This window comes from Oncorhynchus nerka, linkage group LG27, assembly GCF_034236695.1.
Source record: "Oncorhynchus nerka isolate Pitt River linkage group LG27, Oner_Uvic_2.0, whole genome shotgun sequence".
Classification (NCBI taxonomy): Eukaryota; Metazoa; Chordata; class Actinopteri; order Salmoniformes; family Salmonidae; genus Oncorhynchus; species Oncorhynchus nerka.
This window is the reverse complement of record NC_088422.1, coordinates 13,944,302-13,959,976: the sequence shown is the minus strand read 5'-3', so window position 1 is coordinate 13,959,976 and position 15,675 is coordinate 13,944,302. Positions and strand designations below refer to the sequence as shown.

At 44.4% G+C, this 15,675-nt stretch overlaps 1 protein-coding gene across 3 annotated transcripts in view; it reads left to right on the top strand.

Annotated features, from left to right (window-relative positions):
- LOC115111272 (semaphorin-6A) overlaps window positions 1–9,807 on the top strand; it is a 101,813-nt gene extending 92,006 nt beyond the window's left edge. For all 3 annotated transcript variants that reach the window (XM_029637153.2, XM_029637152.2, XM_029637151.2), the window contains one exon: window positions 6,282–9,807. In XM_029637153.2, the coding sequence (XP_029493013.1) occupies window positions 6,282–7,399 (1,118 nt within the window). In that variant the 3' untranslated portion in view covers window positions 7,400–9,807. The remainder of the gene's footprint in view (window positions 1–6,281) is intronic.
- Window positions 9,808–15,675: the final 5,868 nt, after the last annotated feature.

The window sequence follows — 15,675 nt, the reverse complement described above, 5'->3', positions numbered from 1 at the left end:
TTATAGCCCTAGTCAGAGGTTATAGCCCTAGTCAGAGGTTATAGCCCTAGTCAGAGGCTAAAGCCCCCAGTCAGAGGTTAAAGCCCTAGTCAGAGGTTAAAGCCCTAGTCAGAGGTTATAGCCCTAGTCAGAGGTTATAACCCTAGTCAGAGGTTATAGCCCTGGTCAGAGGTTATAGCCCTGGTCAGAGGTTATAGCCCTGGTCAGAGGTTATAGCCCTGGTCAGAGGTTATAGCCCCACTCAGAGGCTAAAGCCCCAGTCAGAGGTTATAGCCCTAGTCAGAGGTTATAGCCCTGGTCAGAGTTTAAAGCCCCAGTCAGAGGTTATCACCCCACTCAGAGGTTATCACCCCACTCAGAGGTTAAAGCCCCAGTCAGAGGTTATAGCCCTAGTCAGAGGTTATAGCCCTAGTCAGAGGTTATAGCCCTAGTCAGAGGTTATAGCCCTGGTCAGAGGTTATAGCCCTAGTCAGAGGTTATAGCTCCAGTCAGAGGTTATAGCCCCAGTCAGAGGTTATAGCCCCAGTCAGAGGTTATAGCCCCACTCAGAGGTTATAGCTCCACTCAGAGGTTAAAGCCCCAGTCAGAGGTTATAGCCCTAGTCAGAGGTTATAGCCCTAGTCAGAGGTTATAGCCCTAGTCAGAGGTTAAAGCCCCAGTCAGAGGTTATAGCCCTAGTCAGAGGTTATAGCCCTAGTCAGAGGTTATAGCCCTAGTCAGAGGTTATAGCCCTGGTCAGAGGTTATAGCCCTAGTCAGAGGTTATAGCTCCAGTCAGAGGTTATAGCCCCAGTCAGAGGTTATAGCCCCACTCAGAGGTTAAAGCCCCAGTCAGAGGTTATAGCCCTAGTCAGAGGTTATAGCCCTAGTCAGAGGTTATAGCCCTAGTCAGAGGTTAAAGCCCCAGTCAGAGGTTATAGCCCTAGTCAGAGGTTATAGCCCTAGTCAGAGGTTATAGCCCTAGTCAGAGGTTATAGCCCTGGTCAGAGGTTATAGCCCTAGTCAGAGGTTATAGCTCCAGTCAGAGGTTATAGCCCCAGTCAGAGGTTATAGCCCCACTCAGAGGTTAAAGCCCCAGTCAGAGGTTATAGCCCTAGTCAGAGGTTATAGCCCTAGTCAGAGGTTATAGCCCTAGTCAGAGGTTATAGCCCCAGTCAGAGGTTATAGCCCCAGTCAGAGGTTATCGCCCCACTCAGAGGTTATAGCCCCGGTCAGAGGTTATAGCCCTGGTCAGAGGTTATAGCTCCACTCAGAGGTTATAGCTCCACTCAGAGGTTATAGCCCCAGTCAGAGGTTATAGCCCCAGTCAGAGGTTATAGCCCCAGTCAGAGGTTATAGCTCCACTCAGAGGTTATAGCCCTAGTCAGAGGTTATAGCTCCACTCAGAGGTTATAGCCCCAGTCAGACATTATAGCCCTAGTCAGAGGTTATAGCTCCACTCAGAGGTTATAGCCCCAGTCAGAGGTTATAGCCCCAGTCAGAGGTTATAGCCCTAGAAAAACTCACTGTGATGCAAACGGGGCTTTAAAGTCTTCCCAGACCAAGCAGGCAGTATAAGCAACAACTAGGATCCACTAATTTCACGGATTAAAGACTGTCTGTGAGAATGTTCACACATCTCTGTCACTCTTGATGACAGTGTTTCTCATTTACAAGGAAGTGCTAGGTTCTTTTGACACGAAGGAAGAATATCTGAAATCTGGATTAAATATCGGTGTCACAAGCATTTGGAGGTATGAAATTCAAATTAGATTGTTGGCTATTAAATGTATTCTGGTGGCCTTTCACTCTGCAGTCTGAGAAGAGTCAAAGCTGGAAGATATAAATCACTGTTTATTACCTCACACAAGATAACATCGTTACGAGGCAACAAATAATTAAAATTGCTTTCTTTAAATGTTAAGCCTCAACACGCTGTCCTAGATACTCTGGGATTCTCAATGTCAACCAAGAACATCCAAGTATTAAAAAGTTGAACATCTGTTTACTTGATGAAAGAGCCCTTCAAATGAGGGAAGCCACCTTGATTTAAAAGCCTGCTGTCTTTGGATTTGTCTGAGGCCTGTTGTCCTTTTGTTGCACCCTCTTTGAAGTTCATTTGAGAAACAATTGACTTCATACATGAAAGGTCTGTGGAGCCCCCCCCCCAGTTGCTAGAGGCAGGGGAGCTATGTTTGAGGGAGACCCAGTCACTGTTGGTTCAGAGAGGCATTAACCTTCCTCTTCCCCTGGGAGAAGACAGTCGGCCAGCTCCATAGCTCTCTTTTCTCCACAGTGGACGCTTAGCTCTGACATGCTCAACCCCTCTGACTTGTTGTTCTCAACTCAAATCCACCTGCCAGTATTTGAACTGCACCATTGTGGATGATTAATGTGTTTAAATTCAATGTCACAAAGATTTTGTACCAAAGTTGTCCATGATCTCCCATAATAAAACAAGCGAGACAGAGACTGATGTATTTATGTTCTAGAAGGTTTGAAATGGAAGGGACCAGTACTGCCAGAAAACAACTCGCGTACGGCACACATTTCTTTCCACAAAATATTTTAGAGCTGCTAACCTCAAGTGCTGTTTGGTTATACATTCAATCCTTTTTTATTTATGTATAAAGTCAAACGTTTCAGTCCAACACTTTTTAAATAAAACCTATAGCTGGATGTAATTTCAGTCACAAGACAATAACTGACAGAAAACACAGGAGTAAATTACAGTGTGCCGTGCTGGCATAGAAGGGAAAGCTGAAAGCTTACAAATGGCAGCTGAGGCGTGTGAAACAAGAAGAAAGTGGAAGAAATGAAAGACTCTCTGATGTTACCAACTTCAGATGAGAAACAGATGTTTCACATGGAGGCAGGTCATTTAGTCATCAGAGGCCTCCGCATAACACACGTCATCAATTAATACCACACACTAGATAAAACTTGTTACTCCTCACAGAAATCATTCAGTAAGACAACTCCACTGATAAGCACTTCATTTGGGCGGAATGAGGAAAAATGCTGTTTCTTTTATATTCCAGTTTTAGGACGAATGAAGCAGGATTATAGATGTTCGTTTTACAGACACTCAACAGGCTCACCTTTTCATTCCACGAAAGATCAGTGTCTATCTGTGTTATGGGAACCGTGATTCTCCATCCAGCACCACAGTGACGTGGCCAAGCTGGAAACATAAACTGGGACTGTAATCCTGAATGGCACCCTATTACCTACAGAGTGCCCCAAGGGCCATAGATAAATGTAGCACACTAAATAGGGAATAGGGTGGCATTTGGGATACAGGTATTACATTATTCAGATCTTTATAGTACTCCTAATGACATATGACATACTGTGTACAGTATGTATAGTAGTATACTGTAGTACGGCACACCCGATGGAAACCAACTGCCTAATCCTCCCCTTTAAAATAGCTCATCACCACCTCTGCATAGGTCTGATGGAAACCAACTGCCTAATCCTCCCCTTTAAAGTATCTCATCACCACCTCTGCATAGGTCTGATGGAAACCAACTGCCTAATCCTCCCCTTTAAAGTAGCTCATCACCACCTCTGCATAGGTCTGATGGAAACCAACTGCCTAATCCTCCCCTTTAAAGTAGCTCATCACCACCTCTGCATAGGTCTGATGGAAACCAACTGCCTAATCCTCCCCTTTAAAGTAGCTCATCACCATCTCTGCATAGGTCTGATGGAAACCAACTGCCTAATCCTCCCCTTTAAAGTATCTCATCACCATCTCTGCATAGGTCTGATGGAAACCAACTGCCTAATCCTCCCCTTTAAAGTATCTCAATACCATCTCTGCATAGGTCTGATGGAAACCAACTGCCTAATCCTCCCCTTTAAAGTAGCTCATCACCATCTCTGCATAGGTCTGATGGAAACCAACTGCCTAATCCTCCCCTTTAAAGTATCTCATCACCATCTCTGCATAGGTCTGATGGAAACCAACTGCCTAATCCTCCCCTTTAAAGTATCTCATCACCATCTCTGCATAGGTCTGATGGAAACCAACTGCCTAATCCTCCCCTTTAAAGTAGCTCATCACCATCTCTGCATAGGTCTGATGGAAACCAACTGCCTAATCCTCCCCTTTAAAGTAGCTCATCACCATCTCTGCATAGGTCTGATGGAAACCAACTGCCTAATCCTCCCCTTTAAAGTAGCTCATCACCATCTCTGCATAGGTCTGATGGAAACCAACTGCCTAATCGTCCCCTTTAAAGTATCTCATCACCATCTCTGCATAGGTCTGATGGAAACCAACTGCCTAATCCTCCCCTTTAAAGTAGCTCATCACCACCTCTGCATAGGTCTGATGGAAACCAACTGCCTAATCCTCCCCTTTAAAGTAGCTCATCACCATCTCTGCATAGGTCTGATGGAAACCAACTGCCTAATCCTCCCCTTTAAAGTAGCTCATCACCATCTCTGCATAGGTCTGATGGAAACCAACTGCCTAATCCTCCCCTTTAAAGTAGCTCATCACCATCTCTGCATAGGTCTGATGGAAACCAACTGCCTAATCCTCCCCTTTAAAGTATCTCATCACCATCTCTGCATAGGTCTGATGGAAACCAACTGCCTAATCCTCCCCTTTAAAGTAGCTCATCACCATCTCTGCATAGGTCTGATGGAAACCAACTGCCTAATCGTCCCCTTTAAAGTAGCTCATCACCATCTCTGCATAGGTCTGATGGAAACCAACTGCCTAATCCTCCCCTTTAAAGTAGCTCATCACCATCTCTGCATAGGTCTGATGGAAACCAACTGCCTAATCGTCCCCTTTAAAGTAGCTCATCACCATCTCTGCATAGGTCTGATGGAAACCAACTGCCTAATCCTCCCCTTTAAAGTAGCTCATCACCATCTCTGCATAGGTCTGATGGAAACCAACTGCCTAATCGTCCCCTTTAAAGTAGCTCATCACCATCTCTGCATAGGTCTGATGGAAACCAACTGCCTAATCCTCCCCTTTAAAGTAGCTCATCACCATCTCTGCATAGGTCTGATGGAAACCAACTGCCTAATCCTCCCCTTTAAAGTAGCTCATCACCATCTCTGCATAGGTCTGATGGAAACCAACTGCCTAATCCTCCCCTTTAAAGTATCTCATCACCACCTCTGCATAGGTCTGATGGAAACCAACTGCCTAATCCTCCCCTTTAAAGTAGCTCATCACCATCTCTGCATAGGTCTGATGGAAACCAACTGCCTAATCGTCCCCTTTAAAGTAGCTCATCACCATCTCTGCATAGGTCTGATGGAAACCAACTGCCTAATCCTCCCCTTTAAAGTAGCTCATCACCATCTCTGCATAGGTCTGATGGAAACCAACTGCCTAATCCTCCCCTTTAAAGTAGCTCATCACCACCTCTGCATAGGTCTTGTGTGATACATGCATAATACATCTGTACTTGGTGAGGACTGTATATTTCTATGTAACTCTAGTAACTCTGGATGGGCATTAGATAACACATTTCTCAAGGAGCTGGAGGTTATCACTTCTGTCTGTGTTTATAGTGATGAGGCCTCCTAAACGCCGGAGCTGTGCCCATTTAATTAAAAACAACCTACTGTTGTTTCATTCCATCCAATATCTTCTCTCTCTCCCTTCCTTTGCCAAGATGCTCGTCATCATTTTTTGCTGCATTTTTATTGAATCATCACTTTAGTTGCCCGGAAACCAACCGCCTGTCTTTTAGTTGCCCAGAAACCAACCGCCTGTCTTTTAGTTGCCCGGAAACCAACCGCCTGTCTTTTAGTTGCCCAGAAACCAACCGCCTGTCTTTTAGTTGCCCGGAAACCAACCACCTGTCTTTTTTCTTCTTCTTTACAGCTGGCCCTGGAAAGTGGCCTATAAGAAATGTATGACACGACTCCTTTGATTTGGAGGTTTAATCAGAGATTTTTACTGTTATTCTCTGATATGAGATTGTATCGTAGCCATATGAAACGAGTCCTATTTGCATCGAGGGAAAAAAAGCTTTCCTTTTGAGCGTTCATTTATCTAATATATCTTTTTCATTTCAACTGCCAAGGTTTAATCTTTGAATTCATTGTAGGAACCATGAGCTCATTTTTGCCAAGTGTAAGGCTGGATTTAAAATGATAACATGTCCTGACAGTAGGCTACAGTATTGCTGCAAATAGTACAAATTGGATATGACAAATGTTTCCTGATTATTTGTGCTTCATTCATCAGTTAATTTAAACCATTAGATTTTCAAGTCATTGATCACTCATATATTTGAAATAAATGAATCCTTGTCTTTGCAGGGGTTATTCGTGAGAGTTACCAGAAGGGGCGTGACCAGCTGGTCCCTGTCACACTGCTGGCCATCGCTGTCATCTTGGCCTTCGCCATGGGCGCCATCTTATCTGGTATCCTCGTGTACTGTGTGTGTGACCACCGGCGGCGAGATGTTGAGCTGACCAGGCGTAAAGACAAGGACCACGTTCACGATAGGAGGGGATCCATGAACAGCGTGACCAAGCTGACGGGTCTGTTTGAGACCGGGGTCAAGGACGGTCACCCAGAGGCCATCCTCACCCCGCTCATGCACAACGGCCGCCTCACCAATGGCAAGATGCTGATCAAAGCCGACCAGCACCACCTGGACCTTGCCGGCATGCCCACTCCAGAGTCCACCCCCATGCAGCCTAGGCGCAAGCCCAGCTGGGGAAGCCGCGAGTGGGAGAGGAACCAGAACCTGATCAACGCCTGCACCAAGGACCTGCCGCCCATGGGCTCCCCAGTCATCTCCCCTGACCTGGCTCTGAGGGCCTCCCCGGGCCACATCCCCAGTGTGGTGGTGCTGCCTCAGCACCAGCACCAGAAGGCCTACCAGCATGAGTACGTGGAGCAGCCCCACCGCAGTGACCTCAGTCAGATGAGCATGGATGACCAGGGGGCCACGCTGGAGTACAAGGCCCTGAAGAGCCCCTGCCACGGCCTTAACCTGGTGGAGAGCGACGGGCTGCCGCCTCGCGTGCCCCAGAGGGAGGCCTCCCTCACCATCCCCCCCGCCGTGCCGCAGATGGGCAAGCGGCTGGAGGTCCACTCCTCTGTCTATGGCCACGAGTTCAAGCGAGGCTACCCGATGAGTGCCCAGAAAGGATCTGCCCTCAAAAAGCACAACACCAACTCATCCAACTCCTCCCACATGTCCAGAAACCCCAGTTTTAACCGTGTGGAGATGCCGCCCCCCGCCCCACAGAGAGTGGACTCCATGCACATGACTTCCCAGGGGATGTCCCTCTCCCGACAACCCAGCATAAGCTCTTACGGTTCGTTGCCCCGGACCGGGGTCAAACACCTCAAGCCCGACGTCCCGCCTAAACCCTCTTTAGTGTCCCTCTCGACGAGCGTCAAGTCCAATGACTCCTGCACATAATCATCATGCTCAGAAAACAAAACAGGGAACACGATTGCATCTCCTTTAGTCTTTGGTCTATGTACAGCAAATGCAACACACTTTTAAAAGATCTTTCTTTTATATATATATGTAAATATTCTACAAATGGTGGTTGTTGTTGTTGTTGAGCTCAGGCTGTTGACTCCCAGTTCCTCAGAAACACAGAACACTTGCTACTGAGAAGAAAATTACTTTCATGAACATTTCATTGACAAGCAACATGTCACCGTTGTAGCATTCAAGACGTGGTTGTGTTGGACATTTGAACACCATGACTTGACTGATGTTTTGTTTTCTTAACCGACTGCCAAAAGCAGACAGCGGGAGAAAAGTGGATCAATTGTATAGTGAGGACTGGAGGGTTCTCCCAGCAAGCACTTGGGCACAGTGAGCTCCGACTGGAGCGACAGCTTAAGTTTACGTGGAAAACTGTGAAACGCCTCTCAGTGTTACAGCAACTGGACACAGCAATCAAGTTCTGGTTAAAAAAGCCTTGGTCTGAGAATCTCCTGCACTGGTTACTGAATAACACATGACTGTTAATACTAATAGCTTGTTGTATTTATTTTTAATAAGTGCTTTTGAAAATACTGACTTTTTAGGCTCAGAGAGAAAATCTTTTAATATGAATTAATCAAGTGTGAAATTATTTTAAGTCATTCAACTGGAGCCGGTACCACTTTCTTGACACAAAAGGTCCACTAGGTCCTTTGGTTTTTGAAGCTTGAGTTGTATGTGACCTCTGTCTGAGGAGGATATATTTATTTAACTGTGCTAGATGGAACCTACATGTTGGAGCAGAACCTCCCATGTTAAAGCAGTCAGAAAAAGACAAAACACACAACTCCTGGAACTCACTCCCTAAATCACTCCTACATGGGCATCTATCTACGTACGTTCGGCACTGTGGCTTTGCAGTCAGTAACTTCTCTCTCTCCCGGGTTGGCTGCTGGCTCACTGCGTGCCAACAAGCCTCATTCTTGCATGTAAAGTGCAAAGGGGGAAAAAAACATGGAAGTCCACACATGAAAAAGAGAAGTGTGTGGATGTTGGGCCCTCTGCCAGGTGTGGAGAGCGGCCATTTTGGCAGGTTCTGAAACGTCCCATTTTCTCTAGGCGCGTCATGCAGGTCTCTGACTGGATTACATCTGTTGATAGCCTGCTTCTCTTCCACATGTACATTTGTGCCTTACACCCTGAGTAGTGACAATTTCTTTAGCTGTTAACTATGTTTCTTTGTGGTATTTTTCTGATGTCATCTTTCCCTGGTTTGATAAAGGCAAATATAGAATGTAGGTGTCCTTGTTGTAATTCTGGTCCCTATAAATATACCGGGGGTGGAGACCCCCACATTCTTATTTGTGGTTCATTTCTGATTGTGCCAATGATGCGCTTAAAGCAACCCGTTTGTTGTGCTGCCAGTGTCAACGATGTTGTGTGTGTGTGATGGGTTTTTTCTTCTTCATACAATAAGTCCTGGTATTGTCTTTTATTTTGCTGTTTGATTGGAGTGAATCATGTTTGTTCTTGAGAGAGCCACTTTGGGTCTTGCTGGTGCACAGCAATAATCTAACACTAACGAACGAGAAACACAGCAACATACTGTGCTGATATGACACCTGGTTCCTAGTGTACACTCTAGACAGTGAAAAGCAGGCTGGTTCCTGTGATAGAGAAGAGTTTCATGTATTTAACCTTTTTAAAAACACATGTTCCAGGAGGATTCAAGTCATTTAATTTGTACTAACTCCCTTTATCAAGGTGAATGAGAGTTTAACTGAACAATCTGATGTTTGACACTTCTTTTATTTGTTTTGATATTCATTTTTATTGATCACGTCTCTCCAAATGAACAGAGCACTCTCTTGGTATATTATGTAGATAGGGGAGTTTCTTGATCTCGAGCAGATTTTGATTTACAATGGAGAAAAGCCAACTATTTATCATCCACAGCCAATGCAAGAAGAACGTGTAGAACATCCCCACGTCTGAGGCATATATAGTATGTGTTAATTTGAACTGACATGTACACAGATGCACGTAGGGTTCGATTGCAATGAGTGCATCATCATGAGACTAGGCTTAGTAAAGGGGAGGTCATTTGAACCCCGATAGTGCAGACTGTATCTCTGGCTGCGGTATCCATGGTTACTGTGGACAGTAAGTCTCTGTGGTGTGTGCCTTTGTCTTCCACCCTTGCTCTATATATATATATACACACTGACAGATGCATCAGAGACACTCTCTCAACTCCTTTTGAACTGTAAGATATTGTGATGTCACACTGCTTCCTTCCTTAACATCTGATTCACAGCTTAAATGTATGTTGTCGAGAAAATTTCTCTTTAATAAATGCAAAATGTAATAAAAAAAATACATTCATGTCATGAAGATGGTTGCGTTTCCTTGATTTAAAGATAAATAATAATAAAGATGCTCGCTCTGATATTAGTACACCTGAACAGATAAAAATTATTTTAACTTACGGGCAAACGCTGCTAACATCCTCAATATGGTTAGAAGATTAAGAGTTTTGTGGCTTTATATCATATTTAGGCTAAGAGTAGGCCTTTAAGAGGAAGCACTTTAAAACAACCTTTCTGTTCCAAGATCTTTGGTGAATTGTTGGCGGTAATTTCAACGTGAATAAACAACAGGCTGATAAGCATCAGTCTGGAACCGTTCTCTGGTTTACAGGTTGGAGTCGTTAATCATCCCCTTTATGATAGGTGTGGAGATTAGGTTACAAGGATATGATTCTAACATTAATGGTCATTGTCCTCTCACAATCAATCATGTATTGTTTGTTCACCTTTGTGGTACTTCTGAGTCCCATTTTCACAGCTCCTAACGTAACACAGGCAGTGTTAGAAGGCAGAATAAGTCCTCAATCATGATATAGCTAGTTTTACATTGACCACTGACTAAGCTCATTTCTGTAGTAGGCTAAAAAAGAGACAGGGAAAGCTCCATGTCGCCTCAGCAAACAGTATCTTGTGCATGTACTAAATGTCTTTGTTAAACCAGTTAAGCAGATACATGTTGGTTGAGGGACAACAAAGCTTTCTGGGTAACAGACATGGTGAGAGAGAGAGAGAGAGCGAGGGCTGTCAGTATTAGTGGGACCTCGTAAACAATACAAAGTGCTCACAGCCCATTGCTGGATACAAAATGACAATGTATCCAAATATAATGTAAGATAATGTATATTTCTCTGATAATGGACAACCAAAAATAGGCACAGTAATGACATTCGCCGTATGTTCTAAAAAAAAATCGATGGGAATTCTGTTTGGGTAGTGATCTACTGTAACATAGCAATGGGACTTCTGTTTGGGTAGTGATCTACTGTAACATAGCAATGGGACTTCTCGATAGCTCTGGTGTTTGCCAGTAAACGTACCAGCACAGCTAGACCAGCACCCTCCCCACCACATCTCTCTCTAATCCCTACTGGCAAGGCTCTGTGCTCATTTTGATTGCTGCTGCCCCACAATCTGTGGTCACAACAAGCTTAGTGGACTAATCCTTGACTCCTCATCCAGCTATCAGTTCTCACTACTGATACATGTTGTATAATGACCCACATCCTCTTACTATGTGTGACACTCCCTGCCACTGGTCCACGGTTTCAGCCAAAAGACTGTACACTACAATAATGTCTCTCTGACTGTCCTTCCAAATTAGCACAGTTCATCAAGTCATTAACAACCAATGGCCCCTTTGATGGTCATGACCATTGGTTTGTTGTCATTTATGTATCATATTGGTATTGTGTGTTGAGAGAATGACAAGAATGTGCAAAGCTGTCATCAAAGATAAGGGTGGCTACTTTGAAGAATCTCAAATATTATATATATCTTGATTTGTTTAACACTTTTTTGGTTACTACATGATTTCATGTGTTATTTCATAGTTTTGATGTCTTCACTATTATTCTACAATGTAGAACTGAAATGAGTAGGTGAGCCCTAACATTTGACTGGTACTGTATATACAAATAACTCTATTACTCCTGTATGAGCAGAGAAACACCCCCCCCTTTTACACGACAGCACCCCCACCCAAAGACATCGTTCCGCGGTCATGGTAGTGGGAAGAGCGGAATGTGCTGTGTGAATGAGGAGAGGAAAGATCTTGAGGACACAGAGGGCTTAAGAGGTGACTGAGCATAATGGATGTCAGTGGGATCAAAACAAAGCCCATGGGTGACGTGAGGGAGCAGAGTGGAGTGGAGCAGGGGGACTTGGACATGGTCCTCCCCCTCACTCAAAAGCCAGTGCCTGGGACTGGGAGTAACTGACTGACTGAATTTTAGAGAGCAGGGGTAATCCTCTGGGAATGGAAACCCTAACAGGGAGCTGAACAATGTCCTCGCAACACTGTCATGATTAAATGAAGATCATTTTTCTGTAGTATACAGTGCATTCGGAAAGTATTCAGACCCCATGACATTTTCTACATTTTGTTATGTTGCAGCCTTATTCTAAAATGGATGAAATAGTTTTTTCCCCTCATCAATCTACATACAATACCCAGTAATGACAAAGTACTTTTTTTTGTTTTGCAAATGTATTAACTATTCAGACCCTTTACTCAGTACTTTGTTGAAGCACCGTTGGCAGCGACTACAGCCTCCAGTCTTCTTGGGTATGACGCTACAAGCTTGGTACACCTGTATCTGAGGAGTTTCTCCCATTGGGACTGTATGTTTTTCAGCGTCAGGGACTGGGAGACTAGTCAGGATCGAGGGAAAGATGAACAAAGCAAAGTTCAAAGAGATCCTTGATGAAAACCTGCTCCATAGCGCTCAGGACCTCAGAGTGGGGCCAAGGTTCACCTTCCAACAAGACAACGCCCCGCAGCCAAGACAACGCTGCGGGGCGGTCCAGCCAGAGTGGTCCAGCCAGAGCCCAGACTTGAACCCAATCAAACATCTCTGGAGAGACCTGAAAATAGCTGTGCAGCGATGCTCCCCATCCAACCTGACAGAGCTTGAGAGGATCTGCAGAGAAGAACGGGAGAAACTCGAGAAAATTTCTCAAAACCCAGTCATTTGCGTGAAGAGAAGCCGGAGAAAAAGGGGGCGGAGGTCGGGCTGCCTTCTGAGAATTCGTAGGTCAGCGAGTAAACCCCCACTGCCATCTGTTCTATTGGCCAACGTGTAATCATTGGAAAATACAATCCATGACCTACGAGCAAGATTAAACTACCAACGGGAATATCTTATGTTTCACCGAGTCGTGGCTGAACAATGACATTATCAACACACATCCGCCATGCTGATCCTCAACACGGGAGTCCCTCAGGGGTGCGTGCTCAGTCCCCTCCTGTACTCCCTGTTCACTCATGACTGCACTGCCAGGCACAACTCTAACACCATCATTAAGTTTGCCAATGACACAACAGTAGTAGGCCTGATCACCGAGAATGACGAGACAGCCTATAGGGGGGAGGTCAGAGACCTGTCCGTGTGGTGCCAGGACAACAACCTCTCCCTCAACGTGATCAAGACAAAGGAGATAATTGTGGACCACAGGAAAAGGAGGACCAAGCACGCCCCCATTCTCATTGACGGGGCTATAGTGGTGCAGGTTGAGAGCTTCAAGTTCCTTGGTGTCCACATCACCAACAAACTATCATGGTCCAAGCACACCAAGACAGTCATGAAAAGGGCACGACAACACCTATTCCCCCTCAGGAGACTGAAAAGATTTGGCATAGGTCCTCAAATCCTCAAAAGGTTCTACAGCTGCACCATCGAGAGCATCCTGACTGGTTGCATCACCCCCTTTGGCAGAAGGTGTGTACAGTCCAGTACATCACTGGAGCCAAGCTTCCTGCCATCCAGGACCTCTATGCCAGGCGGTGTCAGAGGAAGGCCCTAAAAATTGTCAAAGACTCCAGCCACCCTAGTCATAGACTGTTCTCTGCTACTCTCTGTTGTTATCTATGCATAGTCACTTTAATAACTCTACCTACTGTACATGTACATATTACCTCGACTAACTGGTGCCCCCACACATTGACTCTGTACCAGTACCCCTTGTATATAGCCCCGCTATTGTTTTACTGCTGATCTTTAATTAGTTGTTACTTTTATTTCCTATTCCAATTAGTTTTAGGTATATTTTATAAACTGCATTGCTGGTTAAGGGCTTTGTACGTAAGCATTTCACTGTAAGATTCGGAGCATGTAACAAAGACAATTTGATTGGATTTGATTCACCTGGTCAGTGTATGTCATGGAAAGAGCAGGTGTTCTTCATGTTTTGTGCACAGTGTATTTGAACATATCTGTAGTCAGATATAACTATAATTTCTGTTGTCATCTGGCATGACTGGGACTATTGTCAGTCATCCCAATGTCAGTTGGCATTATGATGACTACTCAGATAAAGTGTGATGGAATGTTGTTAGGTGTTGTTAGGGGTTTGTATAGTATGGCTAGAAGAAGCCGTTTGGCCACTGACTCCTTTCCTGTTGTATAGAAGAGGGAGAGTGAGAGATCAAATAAGCGATGCGGAGAAACTCTCACCTCACTGTTACTCCACGGAACAACACAAGACTAAAGTGACACATTTAAGTGTGAAAGTTAACACATAACTGCAAATTGGTTGCCAAAGTTCCATTTCCTACAGACACATTTCTCTGATTTCCAGATATATTTTTGTCTTCATTGTTCTATGGTTTATTTTTTATTATATGAAGTATCATTACATATTCATTTGGTACAATGTCTTGCCCTGCTCTTGCACTTTCATAGAGTTGCATCAGATAGAAGGGTAAGGAACACTGACAAACACCCATGGAAATGATTAATGAATGTGTCACAAGCATGGTACCTTCAAGGCTAAGGTAACACAAGGTGACATGGAAGGTGTGACAAAGGACTATTAAAATCAGCTGGCATGCTATTAAAGTCAAGGAGAACCGGTCATTCATCCACCTGTCTTGTCAGAAAGCCTACCAACAAGGCCGGTCATTGATGCCATTTGAGATTCATACACGTAGTTGGAGCTGGTCTGATTGATTTGGCACAAACACAGATAAACATCTTGCCTTGAATCAGACGGAGCCATAAAAATATTCACAACTGCCTACTGCAAACCTTAGATTGTTAGATAGAAAATTGTTGTCTGCAAACAAATTTGGCACAAACAAACTCCCCATTTTACACAAGACCCAATAGGGAACATGGCCAATGGTCAGACACTTGTGGTTTGCACTTAAATAACGTGTAATTATGTCAAACTGACAGACATTTCAAGTCATAAATAACTAGTTTTAAAACTGAATCTGTCCAGGTCTCTCAGTCGCAGAGCCTTGAATAAACAGATCCACATGAATGGGAATCACTCGTTGCATCTTTACACATGACATCCCCTCTGCTATCAGGCCTTGTCTGATGTCTCTGTCCCCAGACTTTCTGTGGGTGTGTGGTGTTTGACTCCTGGCTGTCAGATGGGCCGGTGTGGGCTGTCCCCAGTCCTGCTCCAGCGCCTTCTAACTGGGCTCCAGATATTATCACTGAGCTGGGCCGGAGAGTCTCCTTGTTCAAGGTCATCATACACCTTCTCTGGGGAAACGATGAAGAAAGCTTGTTTTTAGCCAGAATCCGCATGTTTTCATAGGCTAGAGTGATTCACCATCTTAGCAGCTGTGTGCTCTGACATAACACAATGTTGTAAATTGATTCCGCAGTCTCTTCATGGCCAAGGGTTTCCATGTTTACTGCGTTTATCTCATAGGCATATTGTGAAAAAAATACTGTATCCTTGACCTTGGATTCAATCACCTTGTGATTGAAGAAAGAACATTTACATTTAAGTCATTTAGCAGACGCTCTTATCCAGAGCGACTTACAAATTGGTGCATTCACCTTATGACATCCAGTGGAACAGCCACTTTACAATAGTGCATCTATTGAAAGAAGAAAGTGAAATGAAACATTGGTATGAAGAGTTTCATCAACATCAAGTTGCAAAAACCTTATTTGTCAAGACGTATTGTTTTTCAATGTTGGGAAATGATTTTGAACTTGGCATCAATTCCAAGGCTGATATTTTCCTGGCTAGCTATACTGGATACCTGCCTTACTTTGCCTGGTGCTGTTGTGCAATATTTACTACACATTACAACTCATTATTAATCATCATTCCAACTTCCAGGCATTACCTGGAGGTAATCACATATTGTGTGTGACGAGCAAAAACTAAAGCCAAGCCATCTGGCCCCTGTCCTCTGTTGGAATA